Source organism: Entelurus aequoreus, linkage group LG09, assembly GCF_033978785.1.
Source record: "Entelurus aequoreus isolate RoL-2023_Sb linkage group LG09, RoL_Eaeq_v1.1, whole genome shotgun sequence".
In the NCBI taxonomy this organism is placed as follows: Eukaryota; Metazoa; Chordata; class Actinopteri; order Syngnathiformes; family Syngnathidae; genus Entelurus; species Entelurus aequoreus.
The window spans coordinates 59,274,385-59,297,157 of record NC_084739.1 but is presented as its reverse complement, the minus strand read 5'-3'; the positions used below and the strand labels follow the sequence as shown (position 1 = coordinate 59,297,157).

Genomic DNA, 22,773 nt, shown 5'->3' with positions numbered 1-22,773 from the left:
GGAAAAAAGCCAAACCTAGCACTGATATCAGATTTCTTATTATTTTTATACATTATAGAAGCAAACGATATACTATATAAGTACTGTATATATATTTAATGTATACTGAGAGGGACAAGCGATAGGAAATGGATGGATATACTACAATCCCATGATGCATTGCGCGGTAGGCGGGCCTCATTTTCCAGTTTGCTAGCTAACGCATTATTCTCATTATGTCATTGGAATCGACTTTTAAGTAAGTTAATTTCAAGATATACATCAGTGTTGTATGATATCAAATTCTGAACTAATATGGGAATGTATAGTTTGCTGTCTAATTGTGTGTGTTTATAAAAAATAAAGACTCACGCTACTTTCTGAAGTCTTTAGCTGGCAGTAAACAGTGTCGCCAAACTGTCCAATTCAATTTGAACTATCCCAACAAATAGATTAACTTCCATACTGCTTTGTTATAATTGTGTGTTATCATTGTGGATTATTTGAGGCAAAATAATCAGTAGAGGGCAGCATTTAGCCACGTTTGAGCGTGTATGCGTTTACGGTTTGTTTCGACCGCTACCCTGTGGTGGAACAGTGTACTGCATCAATATTTCTACTGCAAAATCTGCTTCTCTAGGTGGGCTTTTACTCCGTCGAGCAGGTTGTCGCCACCTGTTGTCACGTGGACCTTCCAGGATTACAATTCCAGGTGTAAAATTGGAGCGGACAGCCGTCTTTGTTCGGCGTGGAGCTGTAACATGACACAATCGCTGAACGGGGCTGGGCTTGGTGAAGGAAGACAAGTCCAACCCTGCACGTCCTAAACCAGGTTGACGGCTGCATTGCACTCTCGGGTTGGGCTTTCTCTCTCTCTCTCTCTCTCTCTCTGTCTCTCTCTCTCTCTCTCTCTCTCTCTCCCCCCCCCATTTCTACTCCTCACACTGTCGTTGCATAAAAGCAAAACAAGCCAGGCAGCTTATCACACCGTTTCCCCGTCTCTCCTCCAACTCCAAGTGGGACCGACAATGTTTCGCTGCGGGATCGCCTACCCTCGCTGCAGGTGGATCGTGCCCCTGCTGCTGCTCTTCGCCATCATTTTCGACCTCATCGCCATCGCCGCCACGTCTGGCTGGTTGACGGACGAGGAGGGAAAGTCGCACTACGCCAGCATGTGGGACCAGTGCCACGGCCGCAACGACCAGTGGGACTGCAAGTCCCTCATGGAGTTCTGTAAGTCGCGCACTCGATCCACAGCGACATTAGTAAACAGCAAGAGTGATCGACACTTTGATGGTGTAAATGCGTGGCGCACAGGTGTAGAATGTAACATGTCCACTCGGGAATAATCCACCCAGGCTGAGTGGGGGAGGGAGGCCTAAACTTTGGATTCCTTCGCCTTCCCAGTCGCTTTCTTATCATATCCTGTCTAGTAGAGCCAAAACCTCCACCAGGGCTCCAACTTAACATAATAACACATTACAACTACAGCCATTTATGTTTGCCATATAAAGTGTCTGAATATGTCATGATGGAACTATCATATTATATTACTATTACTTATTTACCATCCATAATAATAATAATGGATTAGATTTATATAGCGCTTTTCTAGAATCCTATCCACTTTATTTATATAGCACATTTAATCAACAAAATATATTTCCAAAGTGCTGCACACATTTAAAAAAAAAAAAGCAAGATTAAAATACTATCCTTAGGTCCATCAATGACTGAATAAAAACAAAATAAATAAATATAAAAATAAATATGATTAAAAACGATTTTAGAGGGTAAAACCAATTAAAACAATAAATAGAAATAAAAAAATTCAAAACACAGAGGACCACACAACTCACGTAGTGTTAAAAGCCAGAGAATAAGAGTGGGTTTAAGACGAGACTTAAAACACTCCACTGTGGGAGCAGTTCGAACATTGAGGGGCAGAGTGTTCCAGAGCTTAGGGCCGACCACAGAGAAGGCCCTGTCTCCCCTGGTTTTAAGTCTTGTCTAGGGCACCATGAACTGGAGCAGGCCCTCGGATCTCAGATCTCAGAGCGCTTCACAGAGAAGTGAGAACCCATCATTCATTCACACCTGGTGGTGGTAAGCTACATTTGTAGCCGCAACTGCCCTGGGGTGGACTGACGGTTTGCGCCTACGGCCTCTCCGACCACCATTCATCATTCATTCACCAAGGGTGAAGTGTCCTGCCCAAGGACACAACGGCAGCGATTTTGGATGTCAAGAGGCGGGGAGCGAACCTGCAACCCTCAGGTTTCTGGCACGGTCGCTCTACCCACTACGCCATGCAGCCCTATGACGTAACATCCATTTATCCATCCATTTACTACCGCTTGTCCCTTTCGGGGTCGTGGGAGGTGCTGGAGCCTATCTCAGCTGCATTTGGGCGAAAGGCGGGGTACACCCTGGACAAGTCGCCACCTCCTCGCAGGGCCAACACAGATAGACAGACAACATTCTCGCTCACATTCACACACTAGGGCCAATTTAGTGTTGCCAATCAACCTATCCCCAGGTGCATGTCTTTGGAGGTGGGAGGAAGCCGGAGTACCCGGAGGGAACCCACGCAGTCACGGGGAGATCATGCAAACTCCACACAGAAAGATCCCGAGCCCGGGTTTGAACTCAGAACCTTCGTATTGTGACCCCTGTGCCACCGTTTATCCCACAATGGGGAAATGTCATCGTTGAAGTGCAGGTTTTCACATACGGTAACAGAAAACGTAAATAAACCAAATTATATAGATAACTACTACATATTGCCCACTAATATGTATGGATAAATATCATATAAAACAAAAAAAACATTAACATATTGCACACCAAAAAAAAAGATGACATTAATCACATAAGTGCGTTGTAAAGTCGAATGCAGGGTTGCCAAACGTACGGCCCGAGGGCCGCATCAGGCCCGCGGGCCGGATGACACCTGTGCGGATGAGTTTGCCAAATATAAAAATTAACCTGAAATTTTTGGATAAAAGAAACAGCTGTTTTAAATGCGTCCACTGGATGTCGCAATAGCAATTCTTTGTATCTTTGTAGATGATGCTGCATATGTACAAAATAAACCACATGATGTTAGTACATCAGTCGAGGAAAATGATCAAACTACATAAATAACATAATGTAATTTGATTTTGATATAATTTTTTTTATCTTGATAGATTGAAAATTAACACTAATGAGTTGACTGATGAACATTATCACATCATTTATTCAGAAAATATAAATAACGACAAACAAAGTATGTATACTATTAACCGCAACAGGGAATTGTTAAAAAAACCAAACCCCAACAACATTATGATTTGTACGATTTCAGAATGTGCTTGTTCTATTTTTAAACAAATAAATCAAAGTTGTTTTTAATTTTAAGTTATTGTGCAGTGATTTTACCAGTCCGGCCCACTTGGGAGTAGATTTTTCTCCATGTGGCCCCCGATCTAAAATTGGTTTGACACCCCTGGTTCAATGGCTGTGGGTAGACAGGACCTGCAGTAGCGTTCCTTCTTGCTCTGTGGATGTAACAGTCTACAATTGATGAAATCTAGATGATAAGAATCAGAATCAGATGTATTGGCCAAGTATGTTTAACACACCAAATTAGGGCTGTCAAAATAAATGAGTACACTCATCTGATTAATCACAAAAAATAGTGTATTAATAATATACACCCTTAGATTAATCATGCAATTTAGTTTGTTTGGTTAGTTGGTTGAAGTTTATTTCAAGCATGTATGCAGTTTCAACATGAAGAAGCAAAGTTTATTTAATCCTACCCATTTTTCACTTCATAGCAGTTACCATATTTTTCGGATTGTAAGCGGTGTGACTTCGTAGCTTACCAAAATCGGACTAAATCATTTTCACATATTTTTGAGTGCCGTGTGTAATGTTCTACATTCTCAATGAAACATCAACGTTTTGGGCTTGCTTGCCAGATTCATTTATTGAACAGGCGTCAACTTGCAGTCCACATGTATCTCTCATATGTGACTGCCATCTGCTAGTCACACTTATCATTACACCATGTACCAAATAAAATTGCTTCGAGGTCGGTAACCCCAACCAGAGTTAATCTGTACATTAGGTTCACCGGCTTACAAGGCGCACTGTCAATTTTTGAGAAAATTAAAGGATTTTAAGTGCGCCTTACAGTCCGAAAAACGTGGTTCTTACATATATGTTCACTTCTTGTTTTCAATTTGTAGCACAACTTTAGTTAGGTCAGTTGTGATTCGCTTAATGAGATGAATAATATCTTATTTTTAATAAGTATCATCATTCTTCTTCCTTGTACTTTGTAAACACTTTTAGTTTGAACAACCGCTTAAACTGTATCATATCAGTACATTGTTTGATTTCTTTACTTAATCCATTCCATAATTTAATTTTAAGTATTGTACGTGCATAAAAATGTTTTAAGTTCGATTTTTCTCCGAGATTATATTCCTCCTCTTTTGTTCAGAACAATTGTTTTACATTCTTGGGTAGCAGGTTACAATTTGCATTGTTTATCATTTAAGCTAGTTTGACCGTACAAGCTCTTTTACCTTAACCGCTATACGGTTAGTGATCAGATTAATGCATATGTTAATACAAAAATGAGTGAGGAGACTCCGACTTGTGTGCTTGCTGGCAAATTTCACTCCAATATACAGCCTGAAAGAATTGAACATAAAACTGTTACCAAGCTTTGTGCAAATAAATAACATGCATTTAGGTAAAATGTTTAAAAACGTCCATGGATGACATTTTGACCAAAAAATTGCATTTGTGTACAAATATTGGTCTCTTTTATTAAGCAAATTTTACTTATGCAAGGGACTAGTCACCTGTGATTAATCATGATTATTCCAAATTCCCAAATGTGATTAAGCTGATTAAAAAATATTCATTTGACAGCCCTACTAAACATGTATACAAGCATGGGCAAGGCTAATAAATAATAGCGAAGTAGTGAATAGAACAAAAAAGCAAAAAAAGACAACGTGAACATGAGTTAGTACATTCACAGTCACGGATTAGTTCCAGAGTTATGTCACAGTGTTCATCAGATTGATAGCCAGGTGATGTGTATTTTTTAGAAAAAAAGAATGATGTTTATGGCAAGCAGAAAATTTTTTATTTTCCCTAAATGATGCATTGAGGCTATAAAATGTATTTAATCCGATTACTCGATTAATCAAATTAAAAAAAATAATAGATTACTGGATTACTAAAATAATCAATAGCAGCCCTAATATGTAGTGAAAGTAATGCTTTGGTGTAACTTTTAGCCGTGGCCTTTACTGGGAATTTTGATGTTGATCCAATACGGCGAGTAGAATAGAATATCATTGAATTTGAATAGGGACGATAGAGTTGAACATAGTTCCAAAACAATTATTGTCACTGATGTGCTGTACAAAGTGTTTAAAGCTATTGCTAATTTCCAACTCTTGTCCATAGCTGCAGAATTGTATAGTATACTTAATAGTATACTATACTTGTATTTTTGGTACCGGTTTCAAATTGGGTCGGTCCAGGAAGACACTGTCACATTCACTCCAGGTGCCGCTGCTACACATTAAAAAAGACATGGGTAGACTCTGATAATCAGCTTGGAATAATCACAAACAAGGAAGCAACACCACACAAAAGTTTGTAATATTTCCTCCTAAAAAAGTCCCTCAAAGTCATGCACGCTAATAAGAGTTAGTGTTACTTTGAAGTGAAAGTGCTTTACTCATGACCGCCGCTAAAGCGCTTCATCAGCCGTCCACTTAGTGAACGAGTAATCCACAGGCCAATATCAATCCATTAAAAAAAGCAAAAAATTGAAAGTAATATAATAATCCATAAATTTGCTCTGAAGCAAGATAGAATCCCCTGACAGGTCTCTAGTCGCCGTCTGACTTTAGTCAGTCGTGCCGCGTTTGCTTGGCATCAAAGCACACTTTGCTTAAATGTACACCCACCTAACATGCTAATTCATTGTATTGATTTATATCATATATATTGTATATGATACATCATGTACAATGTCTGTACTCTGCACACAAATGCCATACATAAATATTATTTCTAGCTGAGTGTAATTGTAATAATAAAAACTGTGTAGTGTTTATCAGTTGATGACATAAAAACTGCATTGCACTTTGCACTGCAAACATAGTTGACTTGTTTAAGACTTAAAAAGCAGCTGTTGATGAAAAACTTCCCTGCTGTGAGATGTTACATGATTTTTGTGGTGTACAACCTCTTGTGCTAATAAATATGGTAATAAAAAAGGCTTTTTCCACATTGATGAAATCCTAATGATATACATCCCTACACTATACCATACACAAACACAATGCAATCAATCAATATATTAAAATACGTTATTTTTGCCTCTAGTTAATTGAAGACTGTAACACAGGGAATAGTTTTTGTTCCCAAATAAAAATGTTTATACAACTAAATGCTAATAATTCTTATTACGTTTAACTACATTGAATTATTTCAGGAAAAAAAAGTTAGCAATGCAAAATAACAAAAATGTAAATATAAAGATGTCTACAAATTAAAACAATTCCCATTACAGGCATATATTTGTGAAAGATAGTCAGGCGAGGGGCAAAGTGTGCCTAAGTGAGCAGTAGAGCAAGAGAGAGATAAACTGAGGAAAAGCAAGTAATCTGCTGGATGTACAAATTGTAACTAAAGTATCGAATCCATCACGCTACTATCAATATTTAGATCAAAATGCTCATCCCGACTGTATTAAAAATGACAGTGTTGCCTCTGTTTTTGTTAGTATTCCATTCTAAAAAGGTCAAACAAAGACATAATCGTACACAAACCGAACCATTTTTTCCAATTAAAAATAATGCAAATCTAATTAACCCTTTCCAGACGGTCATAAATATTAACAAAACACATTTAATATAGCATGGCTATCGCTAACAAAATTGCAAGATGATTATAAATGAGGTATTATATTATTTAAAAGCTAAAGTGAAGGGAATAACATAACATATGTATGATCTCACGATGTTTGACACTGACGAAAAACTGTAGAGATGTTACTGGAAATGGGATCTTCCATTTTTAATTTTATGTGACAGAGCAGGTGGACCTCATGTTGTGTGGCCTACAATCAGATTAAAGGTGAAATGTTGCTGTCACAAGACTTTTAAAGAAGATGCAGCACTAGTCAGTTTACTCAAACTCCTTCCAGATATGTTTACATGATCTTATGGTGGCAGAAAAAGGTGTATTTAAGTATATAACGTGTTTTGTGGGCCTGATGCAACTATTCTACCCCCACAATCTTGCCTCCAAGGAGTTGGGATGTTCTTCTAAAAAGTGTTTCTGTTAAATTTAGGTGGGAAAGATCTGATATATTTGTCAAATCTCAAGTAAGCACTTTATCCTCAAATTTAGGTTTGAGCTGTACATGAATATTGTTGGCTGAACTGGTACTTAAAAATGGAAAACATTTTTTGGAATAAAAACCAAACCCTTTTTATTACTATGAAATTTTGTTGCATATAAATTGAACGGACTAGTAATCTAAATACTTTTAAATAATATTAAACGATAACTAAGTAGTATATTCAAAATAACAAATTGAACACACAACAAATTGTCCAAATTATTGCAGCAATACAGAACGTGCAACAAAAAAACTACTTTTTGTTGTAATGTTGATGCTAAAAATCCCAGGGGTTCATGAATGCAACATTGCTTGCTGTAACCGTCATTGGTGCATAATGAGGAAGTACGGTGTTGTTGTGGCTACTAGCTAGCAATGCAGTGCTAGTTGGTGTTATGAGGGCTGCTGTTAGCATTACTTACAAGATGTTACGTGTACAATAACATCCATCCATCCATTTTCTACCGCTTGTCCCTTTTTGGGGTCGCGGGGGGTTGCTGGAGCCTATCTAATTTTTCTGGCCCCAAACTGTGCTCTCCTCCTCCTCATAGGAGCTTAGTCTGGGATTGACTTTGTTTTAAACTCAGCCTCCCCCATTTTTACCTTTTCTCACCTTCTTTACAGGGCGGCGCCCTAGTGGCGATCCATCAGTGTTCCTGTTCTGTCTACCCTGTACAATGTATATCTGCTCTCGCCTGCGTGAACTCTGCTCTGTGTTGCCATAGCAGCGGCCACTGAAGCTTAAAAGCTGTGTGGTCTACTTCTTAAGGATTTTCAAAGCATTTCCCCTACATTGTTCAACTTCCCTGCATCCTACTCCCTCCCATGTAGAAAACACCTCCCCATAACAGAGGACTTTCTTGTCCACCAGAGCGGTCGCACAGCCGTGAATATTCCCCCCGACAGTGCAGACTAGAGGCAAACATGGCGGGCGCGGACTTCCTGTCAGCCTGTGTTGTAGCAGTCTTTGTACATACTGTACTTTTGTATATTGAGCTTCATTTCTCTTGCAAGAAGTGCTTCTCGTTTTTAATTCAGCTCCATGGCAGGGTCAAGACGTTGATAGTGTCTGCTTTTTTGTGCAGACTGTTAAGAACAGGATTATTGAGGTTTGAGGGATGATCCAACTTGTCCAACACGTCTGGTGTGTGTGTGAGACGCCCAAGGGTGAGGTAGCCAAGCACTAGTAAAACACACACACACACAGACAGATACACACACACACAGGTATGAATCATTTAAGGTGTGGCTGATCCAGTACCAACAAAAGTAGGCTTGGCTCCGGCTTCATTGTGTAGTACAGTGAAAATAACGTCTTACCTGTTGAGACAGTACATTTTATTATTATTTTATACCCATTCTCCTCTGCACCATGTCGGGTCAAGGGTCATTGCCAGAAAAATGATTACACACATTACTGTATAGCAGGACTTCTCAATTATTATTTTCTCATTCTTTTTTTAAAACCAATTTAAAGAAAATTATGAATCGATTTAGAATCGATTTAGAATCGCAATTTTTTTTAATGCACCCTTTAATATTTATGCTCTAACTATTGTGACAAATTATCAACACTGATATCGAGGACTGTGAATTTTTCAGCACCTAATGATTCGATTCGATTCCTGTTCCTGGGGTGACGATTCGATTCAGAATTGTTTGATTCAACACGATTCTCTATTGAAACTGATTCTCACAATGTATGTTTGGCGTAATAATACTAATGAACATTTTTCAAAATAGATTACAGGTTAGAAAATCACATTCAGTTTGCTTGGAGATGGCCTAAAAATATATTTTTAAAAATGTATTTCTATAAAAAAGAAAAAATAATGTTTTTCTTTTTTTTTTAAATGATTTTAAAAAAAATTATGAGACGATTTAGAATCGGGATTAATTAGAATCGCTATTTTTTTTGTACACCCCTAACAAATATACTTGGTCATATCTCCTTGTTGAGCCTGTTAATTTGAGCAATGCTGCTACCTAGCTGTTCAAGAATGAAAAAGGACGCTAATACCCCCGCCACCTCCTCTGCCCTCCCACCCCATTATTTGAGAAGCACTGCTGTACAGGAACAGTAACTTATTGAGGCACAACACAGCAAGTGCTTGTTTGGACCCTTTCTGGTTGCCATGGAAACTTACACATTCGAGAGACTCGCTCCTCGCTGCAGGCTTTGGAATTTGTAAAAATGCTTGAAAATCTATTGAAAAGTCTTTGGGTTTTGGATAAAAGGCTTGAAATTCAATGCATTTTTCACAACAACAAGTCCCTTGACTGAGTAATTTGCTTGTTAGCTCAAGAAATATTGTAACAAATACTACATTTGTGCTCTGTTTGCTATTAATTATCTTTGTGGCACACTGTCATCTTTTTTGTTGGGTTTGGTATCATAATTGTTTAGTATGTGAAAAATAGTTCAATAAATTAATGGTTGATACTAGTAATAAATGAAATTGGAAAAAAATAAATTTTAAAGCCCCCCATTTTCCAGATTTTATTTTATTGAAATATTTTACCTCCAGCTGGAACATTTATTTGAAAAAATTCTACAGCCTATGAACCCTGATACCGGCCCCCTAAAACCATACATACGGGTTTAACGCATGTAATGATTTAAATTTATTAGCTAACAGATTTTAGCATGAAGACGGTGAGGGTTGTACAGTATGTCCTCATATCTACAGTATAAAGGACCCATCTGGAGGGGCGTCACGTGGTGCCTCCGCAGGGGGGCGTGTGTGCTGGTCGAGGCGTGGGAAGTTGTCAACACTCTTAGCTTGATATCAGCGTGGGCTTTGTGATGTGCACACACCTTACATCTGCTTTGATACCCATGGATGTGACTGAGATTGCCGTACCTAATGTTACGGCCGGTGTTTGTTTTTAACATGACATGAAGACGACACTTTCTGAGCGTGTGTTTGTGTCTTACACATGCAGCGTGGGCGCAGGCGGTGGCCGCCTTGATGATCATCGGCCTCATCATCCTCATCCTTGCCTTCATCCTCGCCTGTGTGGCTCTGTGCTGCGCGCTCAACATCTCACTGCTGCCCGTCATTGGCGTGATGCTCATTATTGTTGGTAAGACTCACAACACACACACAAGATTACAGCTGGCTGTTATTTTATTCATCCATTTTTGCATAGGAGGGTTATATTTAAATATCACAATTCTATTAAATCAGTATACCTTTTTTTTCTGATTTGGTTTTATTCTGCCGATTCTCCGTGGATGAGATTGACGGATACCGATGTCATGTATTAACTGTGAATTTTTCATGTATCATGGTGAGTGTTATTGCCTCTGTAACAATATCACCACACTCTTTAAATGGGTTCCTTATTCTCTTTTATTACATACAATCCCATCCATCCATTTTCTACCGCTTGTCCCATTTGGGGTCACGGGGGGTGCTGGAGCCTATCTCAGCTGCATTCAATTGTTTGATCAAAACAAAGTCAATAGTGCAAACTTGCGACGGTGGGGGGGTGTCTATTGCTTGTATTCCATGTATTCCATGACGTGACTTCTTCCCAGAAGTAAAAATCGGTAGTGGTCAACCAAGCCAAGATGGCTGTCGTGCAGCAAGCGGCGCGCAAGCTATCTGTGTACAAAAGAGGCTTAAATCTTCCTGCAAATAGCAGATACGAGCAAAAAAATCAAACTATGCAATAGAATAGATCCTTATGTGTGACTATTTGTCACATTCACATCGGGTTGTGTTTCCTTGGTTGGGGTTTGTTTCCTGTCAGCGCTCTTATTTTGGTTCCATTTTGCTGGTGGCTCCCTGAGTGCTGTTTCCCCTCACCTGCCGCTGATTGGCAGCCTGGCCACACCTGTTGTCAATCAGCTGGCTACTATTTATGCCTGCCTCGCCCTCCAATGATTGTTTGCTGTCTCCTGGTTCCTGTTATCCTATTAATGTCATGTTTTCCCGCGCTACACCTGCCATCTCTGCATCTTAGGGTTCACCACCAACAGATTATGACATTATGCTTTATTAGAAAAATATTTGTCATGTGATATCAAGGATTATACGTCGGTCACGTTCCCAGACATATCGAAGTATCGTGCTCCAGACGCCATACTACACGACAAAACAGATGGAAACTTGGAAAAGCATGGAGGTCTACAACTTCTTTGTGTGTGGCTGGGTCAAGGAAATTAGTATCAAGACTCTCCCGGATAAATATACATTGGTTTTGCTCGGTTAATTTTGCATTTCATGATTTAACTTTGCGTCTAAGCAGCCATGTTTGTTGCTGTTGCACGCGCCGTTTACAAGTACACATGTTTTTCCCATCTGTATCAAATAGATGTCAACTTTGTGTATGTGTTGAAGGCTTCATTTATGATTGCTGACTTTGGTTTTTAAAAGCTTATTTCTTTAGGTTTTGCTCACATTTGCTTTCTTTTGTTTAGACTCGCCGAGTTAGTGATTTACGAAACACTCGTAGCAAAAATGCGTTTTAAGAAATACAATTAATATTGAAGATAATAATAAATAAATGGGAAATACTAAACTTTGAAAGTATATCAAACAAACCTTTAACGAAGTGGTCACTGCAAACTCGTGCATTTTTCGACTCACTTGGACTGAAGTGTGTGCCATTTTTCTCAATGTTTTTCATCAAATATTGTACTCTTCCGCCATTCTTGAATACTTCTCAAGGAACTCTGTAGAAGCGTTGGTCCTTTTCAGGATTTGAACGGTTTGTAGAGCCAAAAACAACACAAGCATAAGGCATTTTTGTTGGAGAAAGGCTAAATGGCGCCTAATACCCATTGAGAACAGACGCTGACTTAACCACCAGGCATATTTAATGAGCCCAACGTGACGTCATATAAATCCAAGCAATATGACGTGATCATATGATTAAACTTTTTTTTTTTAAATATATACCGGTATGTGATGAAAGGAGGAACAGCGTATCGTAAGAAATCAGACAAAAATTATTATCGATATGAGTAAAAAAAAAAGAATTAACAGTTTTATAGATTTTGAATTGGGCAAAAGAATAATTCTGTCAGACTTCTTTTTCAAAGTCACAGAATTTAGAGATTAGTATTTGTTTTTAAAACAATATTTTGTATTATTGCAATATGTGCTGACTTCAAGAGAAATAAGAAAAATAATGTTACTCTATAAGAGTGTAGGAGGCTCTTTTAAACAGACATGTTAATTAATGTTGATTTTAATTTAAGTAAAGAAATGCTGTGAAAAACTGTTTTTACATGACAGTAGATTCAGTTGTTTGTAGAGAAGGTTGTGGAGGTGTTCGATTTAAGCGAGTGTTGCCACGGAAACTATTCTCTCCTGTAAAGACTGTCCTTTTGGGATGTTTCCTTGAGCGGTTGTGTTACTGGGGGCCCGGCATTGTTAACAGAGACATATATCACTGTAGTTGACAGCCTTTTAAAACACTGCATTGGTGTGAGGAATATTATTAGAATGCTGTCATATACTGTAAATAAGTAAATGTGTCTGCTTTGCACGTTGCCGTTTCCCGTTTTCCCAGTGTTGTTCAACAAAGGTCAACGAGTGTGTGAAGTTGGAGAGGAGTGAAAGTACAAACAAGTAAAGCTTGATGCATTCTGTAAAGAGGAGGATCCAGTGCCAGAGCAAAAGGGCTGAAAACATGTAGGCGGGAGGGTTAGTTCGGGAAAGGGTGTGTCGCCATTGGTGGAATATTCTGAAGAAGTCATTAATCATTTCCAAAGTCAAACTGTCACCTTCTTTTTTACTGCTGTGGCGTTTTGAAAAAAAGATATTACAACATTTTTAATTTACAATTATTTTTTTTAAGTCAGTTGTCACTGAATTGATCATTTAAAACAGAGACATTACTGGTTTTGCTTGGAAGGCGAGTCTCTTCACATAGGTGTAACTAGTGGTTCAGTCCCTGCTTTCTGTTCCGCCCGGGACTCAAACCTGGGTCGGCGGCATGAGAGACGAGCGTGTTAGCTACCAAGCTAAAGGCCCGGGCTTTCAGTAGTGCTGGATATCGGAGTCAGCACTGCTATTGAGGTCGTTAAGGAGTAAGGTTTGCTAACGAACACATGGCCCGGCCACACTGGCTGGCCTCCATTACATAACGACTTTTTAAAAATTATTATTGATGTTGATTTATTTTGGCGTGTGCAGGCATTTGTACTGCTTCCCAACATAATAGCAAATTACATTTCTGTTTCTATACTGTTTCTAAACTGTATAAATCATTTTTCCTCAATGTCATCACCAAGGCCTGGGCCGATATTCGATAAGTCGATTAACCAAACGATAAATGAAGATAAAGTCAGTAAGTTTTCCAGCGTCGATAATCCCCATATGCATGCGTTGCTACGGGTTACAAGAGCGGTCACTCTTTTGCATATGTTTCAGCAGCTGCGGGCGTTTGCACTACATGAACATAAATCAGACTTGGGCATTCTACGGCCCGCGGGCCGCATTCGGCCCTTTGCGCATCCCTGTCCGGCCCGCGTGAGGCCAATCATAAATTACAAAATACATTTAAAAAAGTATCTATGTCAAGTGTGCAATACAACGGTGCTGCTTTTGTTTTGAAAAGCGTTATTTGTATTACTTCCGTGTGGACGTTTGCGCGTGTGCGATTGTGAGTAAATTGAATGGCGCAATCACAAATTACAAAATAAAGTTTAAAAAACATCTATGTCGTGCGCGCAATACAACTGTGCTGCTTTTATTTTGAAATGTGTTATTTATGGCCGTATGTCCGGGGGGAACCTGTGAGTGAAGGTGCATAGAGACAAGTGATGAGACGCTAAAAAAAGAAAAGTTGATGACGAATGCCGTGTTTTCAACAAGACATGGACTGCCAAGTATTTCTTTACATAAATTAAAGGTAAAACCGTGTGCTTAATTTGTGGTACACAGCTTGCTGTGTTTAAAGAATATAATTTTAATCGCCACTACACGATGAAACACGAGGGAAAATACCGGAATCTGTCTGATGAAGCACGCGCAAGGGAGGCCGATGCGTTGATGGTAAAACTGCAAACCCAACAAGGACTTTTTGCCATATTTCACACCCCCAGAGATGCAGCCGTCAGGACAAGTTTCGTCATTTCTCACAAAAGCGCCAGAAAAAGTAAGGCGTTTTCTGACGGAGAGTTTATTAAGGAGTGCTTATTGGACTTTGTTGCGCTGTATGCCCGGAGACATGGACTGTTTTTCGCTGGCTTTGGATGAGAGCTGTGATGTACGTGACACCGCCCAGCTGCTCTTCTTCTTACGTGGGATAACTGCAGACTTTGAAATCACGGAGTAGCTGGCAGCCATGCAGTCAATTAAAGAGACAACCACAGGTAATGACTTGTTCACATAGGTAAATGCGTGTTTGGACATGTTAGGACTGAAATGGGACAAGCTGGCAGGTGTGACAATCCAATCCACTTTATTTATATAGCACATTTAAACAACAAAATGTTTCCAAAGTGCTGCACAAGAATATTAAAAACAATATTCAAATATTATACTTAGCTCCACCAATGACTGAATAAAAAGAAAAAAACAATTACATATAAAACCAATATAAAAAACAATATAAAATAAATATGATTAAAAACTATTTTTAACAACAGATGGTTGTCCAAATCTGACGGGGAAAAATGTTGGATAATGCAGGATAAAGTGACCATCAAAAGCAATCTGCTTTTGTATAAAGTTAAGTTAGGTTAAATTAAATTATTATTATTATTATTAATTATTATTATTATTATCATCATTGTTATTTATCTTACGGTATATCAAAAATAATATTGAGCAAAATTTTATTGAAATATTGTCGTGTGGCCCTCCAGCAGTGCTCGGGTTGCTTATGCGGCCCCCGATGAAAATTAATTGCCCACCCCTGACATAAATGGTAGTAAAAATAACCGCTGTAAAACTCCCCATGGTTAGTATTACAGATTAAATTAAAATGATGGAAAAACCGTAATTGATAACCGCACTTCGATAAAATGATGGAGCGACAAGCGTTAGCTTGCTAGTTATCGTAAATGCTAACATAAAAACAAGCGTCATCAATGTCTTTTTCCCATTTAAAAACATAATTCCTTAATCTAAACTTGTCTAAACAACTAATATACCGTATTCACATTAAACATAAAGGCTTTGCACAAAGTGTTAAACATAAACTCCACAGTGTTGCGTTCAGATCGGCGGACGTCCGTTCAACAGGAAGTGAAGTTACCCAAAACGGACCCCAAAACGTTTACAAATTAAAATGGAAGAAGATAAACACAAATTAAGATAATATGGCTCTTATGAAGCCAGGCCAATATTTGATGTTTACTCTGTCAAGAAAGTATATTGTGTGGCACTGGCTATATATTTCAGTTATTTAAAAAAACAAAACTTAAAGATTTTAGTGTGTATATAAGTACTTTTTGAGCACAATAACGCCATAATAATAGTAACCGTGATCATTTTGGTCACAATAACTTTATTTAGCCATTTTATTTATTGCTTGGGTTAACAGAGACAGAAACCATTTTATTGCTTTTGGTTGTGATTTTTATTCAGGAACAACATTTTGCTAACAGACAGAGTATATTTTATTTGTATTATTTGTCTGTTTTATTCTTGGATATTTAAAAGTTTACATTCCAATTAAATGTTAAAAAAATACACAAGTTTATTTGAAAGGGTGCATTATCATTATGTACAATCATTCATTTGGTCTCAAAATAATGTTGACATTAATATTATTTATCAACAATAATTTATATGTCAACCAAACCGTCCAGCGAAATTTGTTATCGGTCCAGGCCTATCAATACCATTAAAAAAGATAAACTGTATAAATCTCATTTTTATTCTTATAAAACAAATTTTTTGGTGTCAGATGCAAACTAAGCTGAAGTCTGATGTAATTTGTTGAGGTCATACTGGGAGGAGGCATATTCTTCCAGGGAATTTAGGTCAATTGTACAACTTCAGGGACGATTACCTTTTCCAGCGTATCATTACATTGTTACAAAACACAAAAATGATACACTACAGAGCAGGCAAATATGGAATGATTAATTTCTTCATTAGCTTTTACTGGAGTGTGTCCTCCATTGTGTCACATATTAGTGACAGCAGGGAGGAAGCAGCTTCTCTGACGCACTCTTCCCAAACAGGAATACAACACGTAGACATTGTACTCTACTCTACTGGACTGGTTGACGTGGAATTAATAAATAATAAGATAATAAAACGGTTACATAGTTAAAGTTCCTTAGTAGCTTCAAATATTTCCAGTGAATTTCTCTCCCGACACGCTCCAGCATGTGCAACACAAAATAACTTCCTCTTGTCAAAAACCCGCCTTGCCTGCTGTGAGGGAGGGCGTGAGCGTCGAGAAGAGCGTCCCACTCATCGCCATTATAGTGCCGTGCGATTTGTCAATAGTGACTCACCTTCGAGAGTCGCTGATGTTGTAGTTGTTTGCTGAGAAACGGTCTCGCGCTGACGTAAAAGTATTTTCCCTCACACCGTTGTCACCTTCCCTCATCATACCGGCTGGCGTAAACCATGACACATATAAATCCTAACACATACCGTCTACAGTATCTGACAAAAGGGAGTACGCCCCTCATATTTCAACAAGCATTTCATTATATCTTAAGACACAATACTATATTTAGGGATGGGTACCTTTCACATTTGAATTGATCCAACAGTGCCTTGGAATCAGTTCTTAACAGTACCAATTTTATAAATGTGTACAAATGTGGTCATAAATGTTAATAATAAAAAAAACGATGTTTTTATATTTTGCAATTAACACTGAGCTGTGCTGTCTAGTTGTTACAGTATCTTGTGTTCTTACATTTCCGAGTCTCCTTTGCAAGTACTGTACTGTACTGTACTGTGTTATATACAGTGGAGCCTTGATTTACAAGCTTGATTGGTTCTTGAACATGGTTCGCAAACCGAAAAGTTCATATAGTGAAGCAGAGTTTCCAATAAAAATCAATGCAAACATGAACAATTGGTTTCAGCCTCAATAAAAGCCCATATTTTAGTAAAAAAATCTTCACACTTTGAAAACACTATAAATGTACATACAGTATATATATATATATAGATATATATTTATATACATACTGTATATATATTTATATTGTGTGTGTGTATGTATATATATATATATATATATATATATATATATATATATATATATATATATATATGTATATATATATATATATGTATATATATATATATATATACTGTATTTATATATATACTGTGTATATACATTTATATATATGTATGTGTGTATATATATATATTTATATATATATATATATGTATATGTATATATATGTATATGTATATATATATATATGTATATGTATGTATATATATATGTATATATATATGTATATATATATATGTGATATATATGATGTTCAAACTGATAAACTTTTATTTTTTGCAAATAATCATTAACTTTAGAATTTGATGCCAGCAACACGTGACAAAGAAGTTAGGAAAGGTGGCAATAAATACTGATAAAGTTGAGGAATGCTCATCAAACACTTATTTGGAACATCCCACAGGTGAACAGGCAAATTGGGAACAGGTGGGTGCCATGATTGGGTATAAAAGTAGATTCCATGAAATGCTCAGTCATTCACAAACAGGATGGGGCGAGGGTCACCACTTTGTCAACAAATGCGTGAGCAAATTTTTGAACAGTTTAAGAAAAACCTTTCTCAACCAGCTATTGCAAGGAATTTAGGGATTTCACCATCTACGGTCCGTAATATCATCAAAGGGTTCAGAGAATCTGGAGAAATCACTGCACGTAAGCAGCTAAGCCTGTGACCTTCGATCCCTCAGGCTGTACTGCATCTACAAGCGACATCAGCTTGTAAAGGATATCACCACATTGGCTCAGGAACACTTCAGAAACCCACTATCAGTAACTACAGTTGGTCGCTACATATGTAAGTGCAAATTAAAATTCTCCTATGCAAGGCGAAAACCGTTTATCAACAACACCCAGAAACGCTGTCTGCTTCGCTGGGCCTGAGCTCATCTAAGATGGACTGATACAATGTGGAAAAGTGTTCTGTGGTCTGACGAGTCCACATTTCAAATTGTTTTTGGAAACTTTGGACGTCGTGCCCTCCGGACCAAAGAGGAAAAGAACCATCCGGATTGTTATAGGCGCAAAGTTGAAAGGCCAGCATCTGTGATGGTATGGGGGTGTATTAGTGCCCAAGACATGGGTAACTTACACATCTGTGAAGGCGCCATTAATGCTGAAAGGTACATACAGGTTTTGGAGCAACATATGTTGCCATCCAAGCAAAGTTACCATGGACGCCCCTGCTTATTTCAGCGAGACAATGCCAAGCCACGTGTTACATCAACGTGGCTTCATAGTAAAAGAGTGCGGGTACTAGACTGGCCTGCCTGTAGTCCAGACCTGTCTCCCATTGAAAATGTGTGGCGCATTCTGAAGCCTAAAATAGCACAACGGAGACCCCCGGACTGTTGAACAACTTAAGCTGTACATCAAGCAAGAATGGGAAAGAATTCCACCTGAGAAGCTTAAAAAATGTGTCTCCTCAGTTCCCAAACATTTACTGAGTGTTGTTAAAAGGAAAGGCCATGTAACACAGTGGTGAACATGCCCTTTCCCAACTACTTTGGCACGTGTTGCAGCCATGAAATTCTAAGTTAATTATTATTTGCAAAAAAAAATTAAGTTTATGAGTTTTAACATCAAATATCTTGTCTTTGTAGTGCATTCAATTGAATATGGGTTGAAAAGGATTTGCAAATCATTGTATTCCGTTTATATTTACATATAACACAATTTCCCAACTCCATATAGAAACGGGGTTTGTAGTTGTAGTTGTGATTACCAAGTCTGGAGGTGTTGAAATCGCTAATCAATAGCATGTCTATGGCAAATCCAATGTAAATTAGCATTTTGAAAAGTGCAGCTTTGCTTTACTTTTGAGCGGCTTCTTCTTGCTTTGTTGCCATGGAAAATTGTAAGATTACTTGGAGGCAGTTTCGTCTTGAGTCCGCTCTTAGCGCTTGACTGCTTGTTTCCCGCCCAAGTGCTTGAAGTCACATGCAACAAAGGTATCAAAACATGGCACCGTTTGATTTTACTGTTTGATTCCAACGACGTCATCCTTTATGTGCTAATGTGTTCTCTTCTGTTAAACTGCTGCTGATGTTTGTCCTCCATGCAGCCGTCATCCAGATCATCGCCTTGATCATCTACCCAGTCAAGTTTAACGAGCAGCTCTTCGAGGGCCACTATTACTACACCTGGGCCTACGGCTTCGGCTGGGGCGCCACGCTCCTCTGCATCGGCTGCGCCGTCCTCTTCTGCTGCCTGCCACGCTACGAGGACGAGCTGACCGGCCTGGCCAAGACCAAGTATTTGTACACGTCCGCCTAAACACTCAACACACGCCTGCTTCGCCGCCACGTCAACATTTATACACCTCAACCCTCCCGTTCTTGTCGGGAAATTCCTTTCTTCCCTTGTTTTTTACCCCAGATTTTGTAGTGCACCAAAAATAATCATTTCTGTAACATTGAGGAAGAATTGACACCAGGCAGCTTGAAAAAACTGCCTCAACTGTACGCGCTGTCATGCAGCCCAGAATTGGTTTTAGTTTTCACAATATTACATGAAAATGCTATGTTATGTTAGAATAGATGACGTAATCGTTACTGACACGCCTTGGTAAGCAACAGACATCGGTGAGGTTGTTGTTATTTTTGCCGCATCCTTCACTTTAAGCGTGAGTAAAGAAATACACTACCGACCCAATAAGTCCGAAAGAGATTATTCAGAATTATCTGCGCACAGATGCTCTCTGGTGGTTGTTTGAGTACAGTGCAGCTAGTCCTGGATAGTCCCGTTCCTTGACGCTTCCATCACACGCAGGATTCTCACAGGAATGAGGCAAAAGTATAACCTTGCCTTATGTATTACCGTATTTTCAGGTATTTATGCCGCCAAATTTTAGGGAGAAAAAAAAAAATCATATATTGGCCTTGACTACAAGCTACACATATATATGTTGTGAAATTTGTTATTTATACAGAAATATTTTGTAAATGTTTATTTACATACCTTAACTGTTTCCAAACGATGCCCGTAACACGGCAGTAAAATGGCTGATCAAACAAAACACAAGTCTTCGTCATGGACCCACTAGCTGTGGAAGCGAGCTCTACAACGAGTTAAACAGACTCAATAACTCTGTCTTGGGGAATTTACCAAACTGAAACAATACCAACAGAATGCCTTTGTAAGTTAACAATACTAACACAGACACTTGTAAACGTGTTAGCATATTAGCTCATGCTAATGACGCTGGCTTGATTACATTACGATGTCACGTACAAATTTGCGTGAAAACACTCTTACATGGGTCGGTTTAGTGAGTACGAATTGTTTCAGTCGTATTGTAAAACTTACAAACGTTGTGAAGTGATGAATGAAGAATTCATACGAGTAGAAACGCCATGGACGGCACTTCCACTTCCGGTCGAAAGAGCTAAATAGAGGATTACTGCAGCTCCTGCTGGGAGTAAACTCGTCCAAAAGATGGCGCCATCGCACAAACAATAACACACCTTTTCAATGTATTTTATTTTATTTTTATTTTATTATTTTTTTCATTTTTAGAATTCAGCAAAGAAAAATCTATAAATTAGCCACACCGTTTTATAAACCGCAGGGTTCAAACTGTAGGAAAAAGTTGTGGCTTATAGTCCAGAATTTACTGTGTTATTATTTCCCCAAAAATGTATTTATTTACAGCGATTTGTGATAAATAAATTTAAAAAAAATATTTTCACCCATTTTCCCAGGAAAATGTTCCCATGTTCTGAAATGCAAACGCTGGCAGGTGTGCATCTCCCCAAAGATCTCAGTCAAGCATTAAGAGAGGTCATTTTTAATGTTGGGAACTTCTTCTGCATTGACAATATGATTGTTGTCATTCCTTAAGAGCTGACAAAGCCTCAGTGGGCGAAGAGAAGTTCAAACACATTGAATTGTTTCTTTCCTGTGTGATGAAATATCTCCTTTGCACCTTTTTAGACACATTTGTCATGCTTCTTTTCCTCTATTTTGTTAGCATGAGGGAGTTTTTTATTTTTTATTTCTTGCCCTTTCACTCACAGCTCCACATGCTTTTTTAATGATCACATGACACTCGCTGCTTTAAAGGGAACAACCTGAAGCCAAAGGTGTGCTTGCTTTTGAACTGCATTCGTTCCAAGTGTGGTTGGAAGCAGTACTTTCCTTTGAATGAAAAACATTACTACTACTGAGACAAACCTCTGATGTGCCTTATTAGCTTCAGTGTGACTCACACTTGGCTTCATGTCAAATACTGTACAAGCTCCATCATGTTATGTATTGTGTGATGTGCAGGGAAATAAACGACCATCTTTTCTGTAACTTGTGTATTTTTAAACCAACTATTAGGAAAAAGCAGACTACTGCCTGGCTTAAAGAAATATTCTATTTTATTATTAGGGATGGATTTTAACGTCATTCTCCGTGACTTTAGATGTTTATTATTAACATTTCTCTCGCTTCCTGCTGTTTTTCTGCTGTAGTGTGAGCTGATTTGTATTTTCATGCAATAAAGAGTTTTGTTTTGGAAGAAGTGACTCGTGTATTCATCTAATAATCTTTTATTTGCTCGCTTTTCCTTTTGGGAAAGGAATAAATAATAAGAGCTGATACAACTATTTGTCACATTATATGTTTCCTGTAACACGCAGCAGGCGTGACATCTGCAAAGCTATCCACTAAAGGAGAAAGTGCCAATAAAATAAGTATATTTATGTTTATATAAATGTATTACAATTGTATACTACATTATTTTAATGATGTAAAAATGTTTTATTGTGTTAAAAATTATTTAATTCATTATTTTATATATATATATATATATATATATATATATATATATATATATATATATATATATATATATATATATATATATATATATATATATATATACCCCCTTCTAAAAAACGCATTCCCCCTGATAGATGCCTGATACTCTGCTGTTTTATGAGAAAATGTGCTAATTAAAACATCCTTGTTTGACGTTTTTTTGTCAATAACAAATATGAGTTCCTTTTAACATTAGAAAATGCATTTTTACTATTAAAAAAAAAGAAGCCTTCCCAGTAATTACATGTGTTTCATCTGTAAAGCAAAATGACAGTAAAAGAAAACATGTTAAATATGCTGTAATGCAATCCATTATATGTGTGTTAGGTTATATTCTATGTTCATATTTTAATATGGAGTGATTATATTATAGTAATACATTA

General features: G+C 37.9%; 1 protein-coding gene across 2 annotated transcripts; it reads left to right on the top strand.

Moving 5' to 3' along the window:
• The first annotated feature begins 664 nt into the window (after positions 1 to 664).
• On the top strand, positions 665 to 22,091 carry perp (p53 apoptosis effector related to pmp22). Of its 2 annotated transcripts, XM_062059038.1 has the most exons (4): positions 665 to 811; positions 997 to 1,212; positions 10,355 to 10,495; positions 19,647 to 22,091. In XM_062059038.1, exons 2-4 carry the CDS (start codon positions 1,008 to 1,010, stop codon positions 19,856 to 19,858), a joined length of 558 nt encoding a protein of 185 aa, XP_061915022.1. In that variant the 5' UTR covers positions 665 to 811; positions 997 to 1,007; the 3' UTR covers positions 19,859 to 22,091. The 2 variants fall into 2 exon arrangements, with proteins under 2 accessions (XP_061915022.1, XP_061915021.1); XM_062059037.1 differs by lacking the exon at positions 665 to 811 and having other exon boundaries at positions 917 to 1,212.
• Positions 22,092 to 22,773: the final 682 nt, after the last annotated feature.